General features: G+C 42.6%; 1 protein-coding gene across 5 annotated transcripts in view; it reads right to left on the bottom strand.

The window, feature by feature from the left end:
* The window catches only part of tnrc6c2 (trinucleotide repeat containing adaptor 6C2), a 54,919-nt gene extending 39,433 nt beyond the window's left edge, over nucleotides 1-15,486 (bottom strand). For all 5 annotated transcript variants that reach the window (XM_034203328.1, XM_034203330.1, XM_034203331.1 and 2 more), the window contains exons 1-3: nucleotides 14,705-15,486; nucleotides 3,274-3,380; nucleotides 2,940-2,961 (exon numbers count right to left, since the gene is read on the bottom strand). In XM_034203328.1, the coding sequence (XP_034059219.1) occupies nucleotides 2,940-2,961; nucleotides 3,274-3,342 (91 nt within the window). In that variant the 5' untranslated portion in view covers nucleotides 3,343-3,380; nucleotides 14,705-15,486. The remainder of the gene's footprint in view (nucleotides 1-2,939; nucleotides 2,962-3,273; nucleotides 3,381-14,704) is intronic.
* Between the last annotated feature and the right edge of the window lie 2,447 nt (nucleotides 15,487-17,933).

Below are 17,933 nucleotides of genomic sequence, written 5' to 3'. Positions count from 1 at the left end.
TAGTGAAAGACGCCCTTGCTGCTTTTCAATTCTACAATGTAAGCATTTGCTTCAGTCACAGATTAGATTCAAAGTTGCTGAAGAGAGAAATGTGTCTTTTAATATGATTGTGGGACTATAAAAACACACATATGCAGCTTGACAGATACTCGGCATGCAGTCCTGTGTGTGTGTGTGTGTGTGTGTGTGTGTCTTAGCATGTGCAAGTTTCTGTATAGTATGTGTAGCATTAAAACTGACTGATTGTGATTGCAGTGGTGGCAGGGATTGTGATGAAGCTGCGTGTGTGCTGGGGGTGAATAATCAGCATCCCTCTGAGGTAATGGGGACCAGAAGGGGGGGGAGAGAGGGAGGGAGGTCCAGCCTGTGTGTGTGTGTCTGTGTGGGGGAGGTGGGTTAGGGCAGTGGTACATTGCCTCCTGGAACCCGGCCTTCAATGAAGCTCCCTCCGTAATGGGGGGCAGAGAAGTTAATTCCACTGCGCCGAAGCTTTATCTCATTTTCATACATATGAACGCACCGGGCCCGAGATCGATTACTGCAAACAAATTGAAATGCCTGGGACCAAGGGGGGCCCGCGGAGAGGAAAGCAGGAAAAAAGCAATGGGGGAGGTGGTGTGCATGTGTCTATGAATTTCTGAGAGTGTATAAGGAAGGCAGAATTCTCTGATATGGATGGAAAGACACAAATCACTACTGCATACTGATTTTTCTCCCCACTCGCATATATACACACACCTCTATTATTTAGAGTCACGCCTGAAAACTCAACTCATTCCAGTCGATGCCACCTTCCTTTTAAGAGATATTGCAAAAGGGAGCAACCTCCTGATGGCTCACTGAACGATTAGACTCCAAACAGGTCCTTTTTTCCTGTTTCCTCCATCTTCCTGGCTGCATGAGAAACCACTACATACACACAATCAGTTTCTCATTCAATGTCCCTTTCTCTCTTCATCTCTCATTAAACATAGCATAAAACAAATGTCCATGTCATTAGTCCTCTTCTATATTAGCACCGTCATTGACTCCCAATGGTCATTTTTGGCACTCGTTGAAAGTGCTCTCTGCTTCATTACGTTCTTTCCCTGACTTTCCTTCCTCCATTGTTGCTTTTATGTGGCCCCAGAATGCCCTGTTCTACTTCCTCGTTCATACTCTTTTTTTATTTTCTCTTTCCTCCTCCCTCCTTCTTGTTTGTAGCCGTGCCCCTGGCAATGGGCCTCTCTCACAGACATAGTTTTCAATATTTCCTCTCTGACTCAGCATTTCCTTTATCGGTCCTGTAAAACACACACACACACACACACACTCGATGTCAGCACATTGAACTGAAATAGAACAATGGATATCTGACTATCAGATCATTAAAGAAAACAAGAAAACCAATGAGCTGTTCTATAGTCAAACTATAGGCCTATCAAAGCACCACTAAGGAAGATACATTCACAGACACGGCCCCTCATGCTGAGGCCTTAGCTCAGTTTGTGTGACATTTATTATTGCCCACATAATCCTTTGGGCCAAGTGGATCGTCACCATCTGACACCCACAAAAATAACCTCCGGCCTTATTTTAGTCAACAGTATACGGAGACAAATAAAACGCAGCACTCTATCCTGCCTCATCACATTCATTTGTATCACTAATATACTGCATGGCACTTAAAGTGCAAAAGTAAAGTGGCCTAGAGATAAGACTGTGGCTGTTAAAAACAGCGTCCAGGTGTGAATTCCTGGAAAACAGCATTCAAACTCTGCTGTGTGTAACTAACACTTAACAAACATATGCCGTAACCAATAAAATAGGCTTGTTCTCTCCTAAAGTTTTCTGTTGATCTCTAAATACTATTTGTGACAAGAACCACCTGTCAGGGTAATATACTTTTAGATATTTTTGGGTTGAATTATAATAAAGCCTGGACAGGTCGGATTTTCTTTGGCTGAGAAAAGTATCACCGTCTTAATCACTCAAGCATAAGAACAACGGCATTAAATGTATATCCAAATCAGAAGTGGCAAGCTTTGTGTGGCGGCTTTGAAACTTGGATAATAGGCCAAGCTCACAGTCAGGTCAGTCTGGGGGGGCAATTAAATAGACAGGTCATAGTACAAGGCAAGCTGTAGTGACCTTTGTTAAACCCAACAGTTACACCCAGATGGTCAAGCTGCTGCTCACACTGCGCGAGGATTAGCACGGGCGCTAACAAACACACTATTGGGATTTAAAAGGTAGCTGCTTTGCTCACATTCTTTGCCGTCTTAACCCAAGCCCAATGACGCAAAATCCTTGAAAAGCGTTAGCGAAATCATATCCAACTGTAAAATAATCCTAGGTACAACCGATTCTTTATTTTTGATGCAACTGAGAGCAGCAGATGCAACTCTAGGTAACATTTCAATAGTATTTCACAGCAATGTTCTCTTTAGATATATGTTAGCATCTTAAGAGAACACCAAGGGCATGTGAGGACACAGTTCTTTCAGACCCAGTCTTTCTGCATTTCATCTGAACTTCATGCTCTTCTTTTGTTCCACTCTTCCTCTTTTCCCCCCATCCCCCCATCCCTCCACAAACACCACATCCAGTGTGCTGTCTGGGTGCCCTCACGCATCACTGCCTGGTGCTGCGGGCAAACTGGGCGTCACTCTGCATCATTCTGCATTAGACTCCACTGTATTAGCTTTGCTGTGTGTGTGCATGTGTGTGCGCATGTGTGTTTGAGAACATAGTCGAACGGCACAATTGTGCATGCATGTGCAAAATGTGTGTGTCCATCTGTGTAGGAGAATGCTAAATGCTATGTGTGTGTGCAACGCGTGAATAATGTGTGTGTGCCTTTACGGGTCAGAGCTGATTAATGCAGATCTGCAGTTGGAATGTGGTTTTAGAAAATCAGTAAGATGAGAGGGTGAAGTGTAATTGATCATGACACTCACCTTTGGGTTTCTGATCAGAAGCCTGCAGGGAAAACAAGTAGAATAGAGAGAGTAAGAAACTGAATAGTGAGTGGAATTGAAATAATTATTCAAAACATTATAACAAAACCTAACCTTTATTTAACCAGAAGAGGGCTAGTGTTAAGTATATGTTGATTATATGTGATTGAATAATGTTGTAATTGTTTAGGTCAGTTGTAGTTGCTCTACACAGGATGTTTGCTATTTCATTGAAAGCCATTAGTAAGAAAAAGATTGAAGGTTTCAAAAAGCACAAAATAGATAAGCACAGCTTCTTTTATATGTGTAATGTATGAACATGCATCATTTTCACCTTCACCTTTTCTGTGCGACGTCCGTCTTGTTCTTTTCTTCTTGTTTTTTTCTTTTTCTTTTCTTCCATCAAATGGTTCTCTTCCTTCTGTCGCTAGCTTCTCTCAGCTGTGAAACAAGAAAGGGAAAGAGTAATGAGTGGAACATGAAGGAGAACGGTAGGGATTCAGCTTAAGTGTCCATCCATTTTTCATTCTTATAATAATGTAGACCCAAACGCATCACACGGTTTACAAATTAAAAGACATTCAGGTACATTCACAAAAGAAATACCCTTTAAAAATGCACATTTATGTTCGCCAACTCGCCCCCTTTGCATATAAACTTTCAACCCCTTCCCTTTGATCCATGTGTAAGCCAGAGCCAAAGTGCACTCTGCATGGAAAAACTCCATCCAAACTAATCACCTCATAAGAAAATCATGTCAGACACTTCTGAGAAATAGTTTCCTTCATGGTCAAAATAATGTAAAAGGAGAAGGCGGAATGAAAAAGGGAAAGGAAAAATGGCACATGTGAATTAAACAAAGTGAGCTAAAGTAAGAATGAAGACTGTAAAGGCCAACAGAATAGGATGCAATGCCTTTTTTTTTGACAGAAATCTGCCTTAGTGGGCGTTCGTAGAACTAGGTAGATAGCTCGCCTGAGGACTGGGAAAACTAAGTGCTTATTTTCAGCCTGTATTTCCTTTAGCTCAGCGTATATGACTGCTCCTGGAAACTATTATAGGCACGGGCTGGGCCATAGGGAATGAATGAGTGTGCTTTTAGTCATCACTAAGTGCAATGGACACCAATTTATAATACGGCACTATGTCATATCAAATCAATGAAACCACTTTCTAAAATGTGCAACTACAATCGATCATCTTCATCTTCTATTGCTATTTGTTAGCCATCCCGCTGAATACATACATGACTGCTTTGTAAAATACGCTATTGTGCTTTACCCTCATGGACTTTTTAAGAATACTGTCCCAATGCTCTAGCAATATGTTGAACGTCATACTTAAAAAAATCTATCAGCCTTCTTGTTAGATAGGAATCGACTTCTATGCCAACAGATATCAGACGATCAATGAACCATCACCATGGTAGTCTGCCATAACAACAGAAGATTATTTGGATTGCATGTACTGCACTGTGTGTACTGCGTGTCATATTTCTGACCATGAAATGTGTCTTTGAGAGACCTAATAACGTCGGACTGCTTTGATAAAATGATAAATGTGGTCTGACAATTCATCATTTAAAGTTATTCATAAAAAAAGGTTGCCATTCAAACTTATAGTTTGTGATTTTAGACAGTGCATCCGCTGAAAAAGGCAAACATAATGATTCACAGTTTATGACGTAAAACAAATCCTTGTGAATGAAATTGAAAAAAAATAATAATAATTCCCTGACATGTAAACTAAACGCAACATAAAAATGGTGCCAAGACACGGCCTAGAAAATTAATAATGTGAATGTATGAATGAATCATAACACTCATAACAGAAGATTAATGAAGGCCTGCATCCCACTGTGCTGCCCACTGGCAGGGGGAGGGAGCTGTCAATCAGAAAGACAGGAGAGGCCTCACAGAGGCTCTCTGATGGCGGGGTAATGTCTCCATGGCAGTAAGAGGAAGAAAGAAGAGAGAGTAGAAAAGGGTTAGACAGACATACAGATGGGCAAGAGACAGAAAGCGGAAGAAAGACATTGAACGCTTGTCAACAGTGAGTTTTTATTTTATTTTATCCTGTCGTACTCGAATCACCGTAGTCATCCTAATTTGTTTGCCAATTGCTATTGTGCTGTCTCTCTGGCTGTTTATAAAAAAATGTAATTAAAAAAATAAATAAAAAATGCAAAAAAAGTGGTGACCTGTTCCGTCGTTTACACTGATAAATAACAACAACAAAAAAACGAGAAAAAAAAACCAGTGAGTTTAGATCCAAACCATGGGGAAGACTGCCAGACTAGTGGCCATGGCAGCAGGGTGAATTCAAAGAAAGGAGATACATCACATTACTGTTTTGCCTCAATCTGGATTTTCTTCTTTTCATTCCCTGTTAATGGTCTCTTTCCACCCCCTCTCTCTTGCATTCACACAGTCCTATTTTTCATACTGAGTGAGGAGTCTGTGTTTGTGCGTCATTGTGCCATCTCAGCAGCAATGGGGAAGGCAGCCCTCAGGTGATAAATAGGAGCTCACAGTATGTGTGGGTGTGTGTGTGCATTCAGATAATTGTATGCAGCATGTGAATGTGCAGTAGTCCATTTCTCAGTCATATCTCTGAGATGAGACACAGCGGCAGCATGCAGGCAGAGAAAGGGATGGGAGATGCAAATGGGAAGAAAGTGGCTTTTGCCATTAACACTGTGCTTTTTATTTTCACCATAAGTTGCAGCGCCTCTGAACTACGATTGACCGTGTCATCGTGATGGTCTCACATTTTAACCCAGATAATATGGTGGACCCAACCTATCCGGTTACTACTGCTGCTGTCACATAGAACAAGGAGTACAAATACTATAAACAGCCTTTAGTATTTTTTGTTATTTACTGTAATATTGGAGGCAGCCGGGTGTGGAATCCAGTTTTGTGAAATGTGAGATACCGGTTGTCTTTTGCGCTGACGTTGTCATTGCCAAAGTTAGCTTCCTCTTGACCTCCCCTGCCCCACATATTTCCTTACCTGCCTCTCCCTGTGTCCCTCCCTCTCACTGAGTACTGCTGACACTAGCACCTCCTCAGCACTGACCCCGGGGTGTTTTCTTCGCTGCCGCCCAGCATCAGGTTTACCCTCGCTGGCAGTATGACACAGCAATTAGGCAAAATATGTCCTGTTTTCAGGTTACTGACCTACATGGCCACAGTGCGTCTCAGTGTTCTCTTACATTGAAGGGACTTGGATCACCTTACAACATAATGTAGCCAGTAACTAAACTAGTAAGTGCATGCCCTTCTTGCCCTTAAACACAAAACCATTGGAGGATTTCTCATTTGTTGTCACCTTATCTAGGGTTTATTGAGAAGAGAAATATTAAAGCAAGATATCTCTGTATTGCTTTTAGATCAAATAGCACAGATAGCTTCAATGAAGTGCAAACTATATACTTCAAAGGAAAGCAAAACTTTTTTTTTTTTTTTCTTGCATCATGTTAGCTAGCAAGCTGTTTGCCAATTTCTCTACAGGGCATATGGGTTTTTTCTAAGTTGCAAATGTATGCAAAGCTGGCAGATGCTTCAGTTTGTTGGTCAAAAATGAGCTTTGATGCAAAAGCTAAGAACTTCTAAACCACAATGTTTCATCACAAAGCTATGTTGTATTCAGTGCACATATTCTATGTATTCATACAGCAAAACATTTAAACAGCATTAGTCATATTATAGTATATCATGTTGAATATCATAGTATTACTATCGTCCAAATCTCAGTAATACAATATACATGCACATCTCTACTGGGACTGATGCTTTAAGTTGCACACAGATATGCACGTCGTTAGAGCCAACATTTCTACTTTACCCCTAACATTTATAAAGCAATCCTACCTGAATACCCCCTTCTGCTCCCTCAAAACCCTAACCTAACAAATGTTGCTACATTGACTCTGTGGCTTTTCTTAAGAATACAGAGTTGAGCAGGAAACCATCCTAAGTCTAAGCAAACCGGAGCCGCTGGGAAATGTGGAGGAATTGCATAATGAGGCAGTATACCGTCTTCCTGTGCTGCACAAAACAGTTCCATATCCTGGGACTATAGGGCTAAGCTATAGAGAAGGAAGCATGTCAACAGGAACCCGCTGTACAGGAATGAAGGAGCTAGAAACTCACAACAAACACACACACACACACAGTCACATAACAACACACAGCTCACAGTTAAGCTTGATGTACACAGGCAGGAGGCAGTCAGTCTGATGTCTCTCTTTTTCCGCCAAGGATGCAGAGGAGATATAGGTGGGAGGAGGAGAAGGGGAGATGAGTATGGGGGGGGGGGGTGAGAGGAAGGGAAAACAGGCGGAGGATGAAAGCAGACGCAGAGCAACACCAATTAAGAACGACAGCCGCCGGAGAACCAGACATGGCACAGAGAGAAAGAAGAGAGACTATGCTGGGAGAGGGAAAACACAAAAATAATCCTCACTGGAGAAATGGAGGAGTTTGAAAAAAAACAAACAGAACGGAGCACTATTGAGGCTGGCAGACAAGGAGAGAGGGGGGAGGCTGCGAGGAGGGGGGAGAAAGAGGAACCAAAATATCTACGCACCTTGATCGCTAGTATCTAGAGATGCAGGGAGAAAAGCAAGGGGTGAGGGGGGGGAAAACTATGCGAGGGTGAAGGTTGAGTAAAAAGAGCTGAGCTGGTGTGAAGAAGACCGAGCAAGACAAAGGAGGAGAGACACCGAGAGAACTTGAAAGGGAGAAGAGATGCAAGGAAACGCCTGTCAGTTCAACCGCAGACACAACACCAATCCCCAAGGATGGAGGAGGAAGAAGAAGAGGAAAGACTTTCCTCTCTCAGCAAAAAAAAAGAAAAGAAAGTATGGTCAGGTTCTGTGGCCGCAGAATGTGGTAAATTCCCTCTCCACCAAAATTACCACACAGCTGGCAACCCATTCCTGTGGCATTTGTGAAGCCACGGGGCTCTCCGGAGCCTTATTACATGGAACATTATCATCCTTTACCTGGGAAATAACTCCCCAAAACTTGCTACTGTTGCTCAAGACCTCAACTACTCTCCACAAATGTGTGTGTGTGCATTTGTGTTCACTCGACCTGTATGGCTTGGGGAGAAAAAGCCTGTAAATTCCACAGTTGATATGCAGCAATAACATGTTTTTCTGTGAGTGTTTCCACCCCTCAGTCTCACTGGATGCTTGGTTTGTAAGCACTCCGCAACAACCAGCTTTGCTTTCAGCAGGTGGGGAGAGTGGCATGTGAAGAGATACTGCACACTTTAGTGCTACTAGGCTGGACTTGCTCAATGAACCGTGGCAGAAATATTCTTGGTTGTTGGAATCTGTAGACGAGGGACTGATTGAGGGCGAGTGGAGAGCAGCGATGAACGGCGAAGCAAGATGGAGAAAGAAAGTCAAAGAATCAGATATTGGGGGAGGCAGACCTGCATTCAAAACAGCTTTGAGGTTTGCCTGCAGAAAATTAGCGCTGAGTGTCTTGGCTGCTTCCTCTGCCAAGTCGATATGAAACTTTAACACGATGGCAGCTCATTAAATAGGAAAACAGCACAAAGCACCAGACCAAGCAGGCCTGCTCCCTGCCAGCACCACAGCTAAAGCTTATTGAATTCAAGTAGAAGGTGTCAAAGTGTGTTGGTGTTCGCTTATGAAAATAGTTGGTTGTGCATATTCTGCATGTGTATGCGTATTTGTTTTAATCTGTGTGCTTGCCTGGCAGCTTGGAGGCTGCGAGGTGACTCCCTGTCTAGAAAGGTCTTGTTAGTGATGAGGTGCTATTAGCTTTGATAAAATGCCTGACCTCTTATGATTAACCTTAAGCAGGAATTACTCAAACTTTGTGCCAAAGACCAAAACTGAGTAACTTGAAATATACACTGGAGTTTAGTAGGGTTTGTACAACAGCCACAGAAATAATTAGTTTTAAGTGTAGTTTTTATCACCATTCGGTCTACAGTAAATCAGGCTGCAGCTCATCATAGTAATATGCAATATCGATAGAAAAACTGCTGCTTAAGATCAATCAAATAACATGAAGTTATGTGTTCATTCTTACAGTGACTTATTTAGATGCAGGGTCAGACAAGTAAAACAGGGCTCACAACAAAGTGTTGTCTTTGGGGCATCTCTTAGCTAATGTTGGGAACATAGTAGGCTCTTAAAATGGTAACTGTTCACGGCCCCCATCAAATTAGATGGAAGGACACATACCGATGCACAATGCAGCCTAACTAGGACAGGACACACAAGCTAATCGGCTGGTCTATACTCCCCTCAAAGTTACTTTGACATGCCTCCGCTCTATACCCACATATATAAAATGTCAGTCAACAATTCCCCAGCTGTCAACAGTGTAAGCAATTACATAGACTAACAGGGGGACGGGAGATACGCCTGCTCAGATGTAAGAAGGACAGAGATGAAAACATGAAGAATCAGGGAGAGAGATCTTGGTGCCAGCCCCATGATTGAGAGGTGGGCACAACAGCGTAGGTGTAGAAATATCAGCCAAAGCTGATAGGAGTGGACATGTTTCTTTCTTGAGTAAATATTTGCTATATTGTTTTATTGAACTTCACTCTTAATATCTTCAGTAATATCTTACATTGTATTCTCCCGATGACAAAGTTATGTAAATGCTGAGAATACAACAAATAAGAGCAATTTCAATATAAGAAAATGTTTTTGTCATAGCAATTGAAATATTTGATTGCTATCGGGATGTAAAGACTATTTTAAGAAATATAATGAAAAAGGTTCAATAACAAACAATCTACCTTAGATTTAATTAAAACAAAATAAGCTATGCCACAATTGTGATTTACAAATCAAGCATCACAAGAAATGTTTTGTTGTAAAGCAGTTCTGTTTCATCAAAATAAGTCCTTAAAATGCAATCTAGCAATCAAAATACACAAAGTAAAAGTACTTCATTGATAGCTCTCCAGTTAATTAAGGCAATAAAACTCTGACAAACAAATGCCCTGAGCTTAAAGAGCCTAACACGTGGACTGTGCATTGGGGCAAGCACTGCATGCTACTGCTATTTCTATAGCCATAACTGAAGGCTGTTGGAGTGCTGTAGGCCCAAGTCTTTTTACATAATAGGTAAGGCTGGCTAGTGTCCATTTGGAGCAGGAAAAAGGGAACACTGTAGGTCGGATGTCGTGCATATTCTCTGTCATCTTCCATGTGATGGCCCTCTTCTTCTCCCCACGTCTCTCCAATTAGCCGACATGCAGCAGAGGGAGGGACGAGGGCCCCCACCAAGCCTCGGCACATTGAACATTCCCCTGGACCCCTGCCAAGACTCACAGGCAGCAGCTCGCCGGTTTCAGCTTTGCTACCCCCATCCCCCTGCTTCCATCCAGGCCTGGGTTACCCCTGGTGGGCCCCCTAAGCTCTGCCCCCTTCATTGGCACACACGATTGACAAGGAGGTGGAGGTTACACAGACCCCCCAACCACACCAACACCCATAGTCATCTTTGGTCACAACTTTTCCATACCTCTTCCATGCAAAAGCCCCGTCTGACATAATAATGTACAGGAGAACCATCTGTGTTTGTCCTCTTACACAAGACTAATGGTCACCTTCAAATACCTGATACCTGCCGTTCACCCAGACTAAACCTATACTTTGAATTAGGGATGCACGATTATTATATTAGGAATTATGACGTCATCCCGATACCAGTATTAATAGCCCCGATAATATACAATATATGTTTTGGGTAAAAAATAAATTAAAAAATACTGCGGTGTGGGTGGATTGGGATGAGGGGCGCTTGTTTTTCACTCGGCTCCTCCCGTTTTGCCAGTACTGTGGTATTAGTGGTTTAGGAAGAGGGGAGTTCTTCACAAATCCAGCGCTCCCTAACTCGTGAAGCCAGGACCGTAAACAAACATGTCGTCGGTGGTATGGGCGTTGGAGCTATGTGCAACTCAAGGCATATGCTCGAACCGGAGCTGCCTGGACGCTGCAATCATGTTGCGCACTATCCCTGCTGAGTGTGCTGACTTTTCGTACAATGTCCCACTGTCTGGCTTCCTGCATAAAGTCAAGTGCTCGGCGCAGTTGTGGCGAAATGTCGCTCCTCTGTTTTCATTTAAACAGCTCCGTATATCCGTTAGCGCAGCTAGCTAGCACCAGATGCTAACAACAACAATGCACGTAAGGTCTCTCTCGCTCGCTACACACACCCTCCCGGTCCTCCCAACAGCCAGTCGGTGCCTGCCGGTGAGCGTGGAAGTGTGGTCTGCCACAAGCGGGCGGCAGGAGCGGGGCTGTCAGCATCAGCTTGTAGATGGTATTTTAAACTCGATGCGCTCTGAAAAACCAATATCGTGCATCCCTACTTTGAATCTTCTGAAAAATATGTTTTATGTTTTAATTAAAGTGAAAGCTTGAGCTGAGTTTGCACACATGCAATCAAGAAGTGTTGAATTTAGGGCTGGGAGCACTAGAAGATAAGATTATCACAGCTTCATACCAAAGCAGATTAGTGTCAGACCTGAAGTGAATCCTGGCTAAGACCAAGCAGACACAGTTTGCATAAACCGTGCAGACAAAACAAAGCAGACCACACCTCCCAGAGGAGATGTCACTGGGCATATGGAAGTGGAAGTTTGTTTTCTGGGTGTTTTCCATCCAACTAAAGATACTACAACTATTTCTGGCTACCTATAGATTCTAATGCAACAAAGTAAACATACACTCCCCCCTCGCTGGCCCTTACACACAATACATAAACAAATGTCATGAAGCAGAATGGCCACACCAAACACAACTGCATAGAGAGTCTTTTATTGCCCCCCTTGACTTCAACATAGCCATCCATATAACTGAAGAATAGGGTCTCAGCTTTTGGCAGCCTCCCATTGAATCCAGCAGATTGTACAGTCAGTGCATCTCTACTGCAGCAGCAGCCTGCAGAAGTGTTAAGCGTGTTATCTATCAGCACCAAGCCAATTGTTTGCAAAGCCTCATAATCACCGTCTCTGTAACTACCACAGACAGGGAATATAGGGAATGACAACAAAGGGCCATTTTTCAAAGCATGACTAAGTGGGATTTACCAAAGCAAACACAAAATGTTCGACGAGGGATACGAATAACTTTTTGTTTATTTGAATGTTCAAGTCCCCAGGGCAAGAGATGAACTCTAAAACAGGAGAACCAATACTATATGGGGATACAGCAGTATAAGTCAAGCAGGTCCACTCCAGTTACATTTTTGAAGTGAAAAGCAGGCTAATGATAGCCACCTGAACATTGGACATGTTTAGTCTGCAAAGGGTTGGACAAGGGGACTCAAGCTTCAGATTATTTTTAACTAATGATCCCACCTTCTCTATGATGAAGGCCTGCAGTGTGTCTGTAGTGCTGTGGTTCCTGCAAGGGTTGGTCCTTGTGGCATTTTTTATTAAAAAAATGTAATGAAAACAATGTCTAGATGCCAACAGCCTAAAGCATAGTTGAGTCAAAAGCCAACATGGGTTATGGGTTTCCTGCATGTGAGCTCCCAAAATGGCAAAATATGTAATATAATTCATTGAATCTGGGCCCCAGTGAATATATTTTTCATTTTGGGTCTTGTTTCAATGGGAACTAACCAATTATAAACCCAAAGACTGAGATAATGTGGGTCCAAAAAATGTCTGTCTAGATTTTCACAGGTTGGCATTAATTGATACACTATCCAGGCTCTCCTGGTTCTCCCAGTGAGTGAATCATGTATGGATTACTGTAGAACCAAATTGAACAAAGGAAAACTTTTATTCAGTAAAACAGATCGAAAAGGAGATCTTCTGGCCTCTTCTTTGCAACATTACATGCCGTTCCTCAGGGGTAAACACAGTGCTAGTGACCTACCTAACAACTACACACATCCCCTATTTGCCCCAGTGCCCTCCAGAGGAGCCACCTGCTGTGGCTGCAGTGGTAGTTATGGTGCTAAAGCAGTTATGTCTGGGAAGGGTAAGCCTAACTATATGGTGTTTAAGAAAACTAGAAGACTCCCTCCTCCTCTTACCCTGCTTTAAGTCTTTCTTTTCACCCTATTCACTCATTTTACATACACACCAGAAGGGCCCCTGAAACATCTTTTCACAGCCACCCCCTTACTGCGTGCTCTGCAGCCTTTTGGGCGTGCGCATGGAAAGGAGAAGGACCCTTGACCCTGGGTAAGAAGAGGGCTCTGTGTGTGTGTGTCTGAGAGTCAGCTGGGTTTCTAAGATATGCAGGAGGCAGCTCACAACCTGAACAAAAGCAGGGCATTAACCAACTGCCCAGGCTTTGAGCTTGACCTAAATGCTAACACATTCCCATGGCAAAAACGGCAGGCGTTCCACGTGTCTACATATTGACTGGATGACTCAAACACACAACAATTGCAACAACATGCTTACATTCCAGACATGGCACAGTCATACACACATAGGCTTGGAGACATACTCATAAGTGTGTGTGTGTGTGTGTGTGATGTACGCAGGAATAAATACCCTAACAGTCTTCCCCATCGTACTGCAAATGTACATGCATGTGTGCCAGTGCCACTCACGCACATTTTTCATTTAATCATCAATGTGACGACAGAGATAAGACAGTGGTGACAGAGATGCCAGAAGGGGGGGAATGAATATGGGGGTTTGAAATTGAACGGGAAATTATGTACTTCAATTAAGACACACGGAGGAGATATTAAAAGCTATACTCCAGTGCCTGGGGACAGGATGCAGGAAGGGGGGATGCAATAGAAGGCGACAGTTCAATCAGTATCTCCGGCTTTCTAACAAAGTCAGGGGGGGAGGGAAGGAGGGAAGAGAGACAGGACAGCTATGTTTAATAATGTACTTGGAATTAGTGTAGTGGAATGTACAATAGTGTACAAGATACAGAAAGTGATATAACTATGAATGAAAGATACAAGGAAGAGCAGTGACAACGAGAAATCGGGATAATGTAAGAATATGTCCTAGTATGAAAACACTGTCGATTCAATGTGCTGGAAAATAATAGATAGAAATGTGTTAACAAAAAAGCCTAGTAATACAACATTATATTCAAATGACTACAACAACATTGAAAAAGCTGAGGCAATTCTCTCAGTCAGTTCAAGAAACCTACACATTAGACGCTCACATGTACCGAGTGTGTTCTGTCTATTCAGCCAATCATGAAAGAGCTATGATATCACAAAAGTTCCCAACATTTTCCTGTCAATCCCCTTCAAATAAACATAGCAAATATCGTCATCTACTTCATAATGAATATCCAAAAGCAGCACATTCTCTGCGTTCTGTAGGGTTTTCTTATCAATCCAACATTACATAAATCATTTGCAGGGGACTCCCTTCAAATATCCTCCGGGTGCTTGGATGTCTGTCTCAAGATCATATAATACCCTGTATAATTTCTGAGGTTCTAAAACATGAATATTTTCAGGAAATCCTTCAACGGTGACACCACAAATAAGCACAGATCATTGTTAATGGGTGTTTTAATTAAGTGGCACTTGACATTGCTACTGTAGTGTTAATGCGCAGTTGTAACTCGGCTGAATGGAGATATTAAACCATAGAGCCATGTGTTAATGCTGTGAAAAATAATGGCGTGATATTATGGTCAGTTTGGCTTTTTTATTTGACATTGTCGGTCCACTATCCTCTAACCACTATTGTCAAACACTGAACAGCAATAACATTCATTCCCAAGAGTAAAACGCAATTCATTTGGAACGTACCTTTCGTTAACCACAGATTTGGCAGATGTCAGTGAAGAGAAGGTTCATGGCAGAATAAAATATGCAGAAAAGCATTATCCGATGTCTTCTCTGAAGTTACCCGTAAAGAGATGGAGGAGAGATTCAGTCGCAGTTCAAGTCGGACTTGGCAGAGAGCCGACTGCTGCTGAAGATACCGAGGTAAACAACGGCTACTCAGCCAGATATACGCACAGCAAGTACGGTAATGTTTGTTTTCAGCAAAAAATATGCCGTGAAATTACCCTCGCCGATGAAACAGTTTGTTAAAAACGTCACACAATATTGAGGGGCGGGGAAGGGAAACGAAGCACCACTAACAACAAAAACAAAAGAAAAAACACGAATAAAAATGACTTTTAAAAGCAGCTGAAGGATGCAAGCTAACGTGAGCTGGTTGACGCTGTTAATCGTCGATGATTGCGAGGTTTTGCAAAACCAGAGAAATCAGCACGCAGTTTTCGTTAAAAATCGCCGATGAGTTCTCGCGTATAGGGAGCAAGCCGACGGCCGTCAGTCAGCCAGCCAACTTGTTCTAAAGTGCAAACAAAAAAATGTGTTTAGGTCGCCAACTGGACGACTAGCGACGGGCTGGCTACCGCAAATACAAAGTGAGAAACGACTCCGTGGAAATACATTCTGTTTGGATCCAGACAGCGGAGCGGATAGTCATGGTAGGCGTTCAGTGAGCTCTCGTTGACAGTGGTCTCGCAGCCATTTTGTTCAAACTAACAACACTGCAGCAGTCTCGCTTTCCTCCTCCCAGAGAGCAGACCAGGAAGTGGCTTCAGGTACGTCACTCCCTACCAATCAAAACAGCAGCATGAAAACTCCGCCCACCGCCCTGCGGCCCGCCCCCCTCCCGTTTGACAAAACCTCCAAGCGCCCACAGAGGATGCACAGCACAGGCGGGCAGCTCACATTGCTGAAGCTTGCAGCCAAAAAGAAAAACATGTTGTAGATTTTAGGAAGGTGTTGTAAATATACCTTTTTTTGTATTTCACCACTGGCTCCTGACAGCTATAGCCTATATTTTGTAAAGCTTAGAAATTAGATACCCCAAATAGTGCAACGACAAAAAAACTGAAATAGATTGTAAAGTCGTAAAGTCTCAAGAAATTTGGAATGTGCATCATGAGCTTTTTTTTTATCCCACTCAAATGTTAAAGGGCCGGCCCACCCCAAGTTTCACAACCCAAGATGACCTTTTGTCAAGAATCTCTTGATCACATAATGTCCAGAAACATGGGGCGATAATTCCAGGCTATTCACAAGATGATGGATGAGGTCGCCCTTGTGCCCCCCTGAACCGAGTCTGCTGCCGTCTCAGAGAAAGAAAATGCGGCCCCTGTCCATTCTCTGCACTCCTTTTTCATGGAAATGACTTTTCAGGCACGGACACACACACGGACACGGACACACACTCACACACTGTGAGGTGGGAATAGGTCAAGGCTGCAGCCCACAAAGGGGAAGGCTGACCAGTGAGAACTCTCTCAGCAAAGCTTTGGGCTCTATACATCACTGGGAGAGACTGCTAATGAAAGCAAGGGGCCCCAGCCCAAACTTTTTTTTCCTTCTTTTCGAGGCAAGATGCCCAGAGCTATTAAAATAGCGAGCTACAACTGAATGGAGAAAGCAGATGTTCCATACTCAGGGTTAAGAGAGGTGAGAGCAGCGGGGAATGCCTTCAGAAGCAGCTGAAGCGATATGTAGTTCACTTCATATCACAGACTATTAAACTGTATTTAGATGTTTGCAGATTATTCACGGCACTTAAATAAATTATGTTCCACGTAAACTATTTTATACATTTTGTTATTTATGTATTCGTTAATGTAGGTGCAAGTCAGTGATTTATAAATAAACAGGTTACAGTAACTACATTACCTGTAGCCTTAATCTCCTTCATGTAGACTCAACTTAATCATCAAACATGTAGATGGAAATCTATGCACCACAAAAGGCAACCGAGACTTAAAAAGATAGTGGTTTGGCATGATCTTAGCCATCAAAGGCTAGAACTACTCAGTATGTGATAATGTTGGTAAGAAGAGAAAAGCCGTGTGTGTGTGTGTGTGTGTGTGTGCAGCATATATTTATGTTAGTATTCGCCCACTCTTCCTTCTGCACATCCACTTTCCATCTCATCACAGCTATTCTGAAATGTTTCTTTGACTCCACCAATTTCCCCAATTGCTTTCACATTTAAGCAGACTGCTGACAGAAGCAAGCCAATGGGAAATGTCCGCCTGACATTCTGATAGGAAACAGCCCAGACACGATCTGTAGGACTGTAGCAGAGGCAATCGCTCACTCCTTCCCCTCTCAGACAAAACACTTCTCTTCTTCTCCTCTCTCCATTTTTTCAGGGTGCTCTTCTGCCTTTTGTTTTAATTCCAGTCCAATCATGAGCCGCGTTCCGCATAAGGTTTTAATTTCAAGCCTGCTGCCGGAGACTGCCAGGATCACACATGCACACGTTCACACAAGAATGCATGTGCATACGCCCAACCACAGATTCCTACCATACACACACTCACTTTTACTCTCACATAACACACACACACACACACACACACGTGTCTACTACGTGGCTATATGCATATTTGATGCATTTCTTATGTCGCTACATTTATATTATTTTATATGTTTCCCATGAGACAAAGTAACTTCATCTAGAAACATTAATAAACACACACATTCATAAAAGGCATACACATCGCCAGACAAATTACATAAAAAAGAATTGCAACAGGCTATATTTTTTGCTTTAAAAGTCAAAACATGTTTGAGTTTATGACCAACCATTTGAATGTATACGATCATCAGTACATTTTTCTGTACTCACAATACATTTTGTATCTTACTCTTAAATACAAAGCCACTTTCCAAATGCTTCACATTTAATCTGAATAAACCAAACCTGATCTGAGGAGTAGCCAAACATTTAATGAAAGCACTGAATTCAAAAGCAGATCTCGGTTTTAATTCCTTATTCCCCAGACTCTGCATTCTAGAAGAAGACATTCATAGTTTACTGTGTGATGCAGAATGACTGATGAGTTGGGGGTGTCAGTATTTTTGGTATTGATTATGAATCGTCCTCCACAGTCTGGACTTTATGTGAGTTATCAAAATGCAGACAGGGAGCTACTGCTGCTTCCCTCAAAGTGACATTTCCAAAGGCATGACTTGACATATGCTAAAG

This window comes from Gymnodraco acuticeps, unplaced genomic scaffold, assembly GCF_902827175.1.
Source record: "Gymnodraco acuticeps unplaced genomic scaffold, fGymAcu1.1, whole genome shotgun sequence".
NCBI lineage: Eukaryota > Metazoa > Chordata > Actinopteri > Perciformes > Bathydraconidae > Gymnodraco > Gymnodraco acuticeps.
Note: the sequence above shows the minus strand (reverse complement) of the source record. Positions and strands in the feature narration are given on the sequence as shown.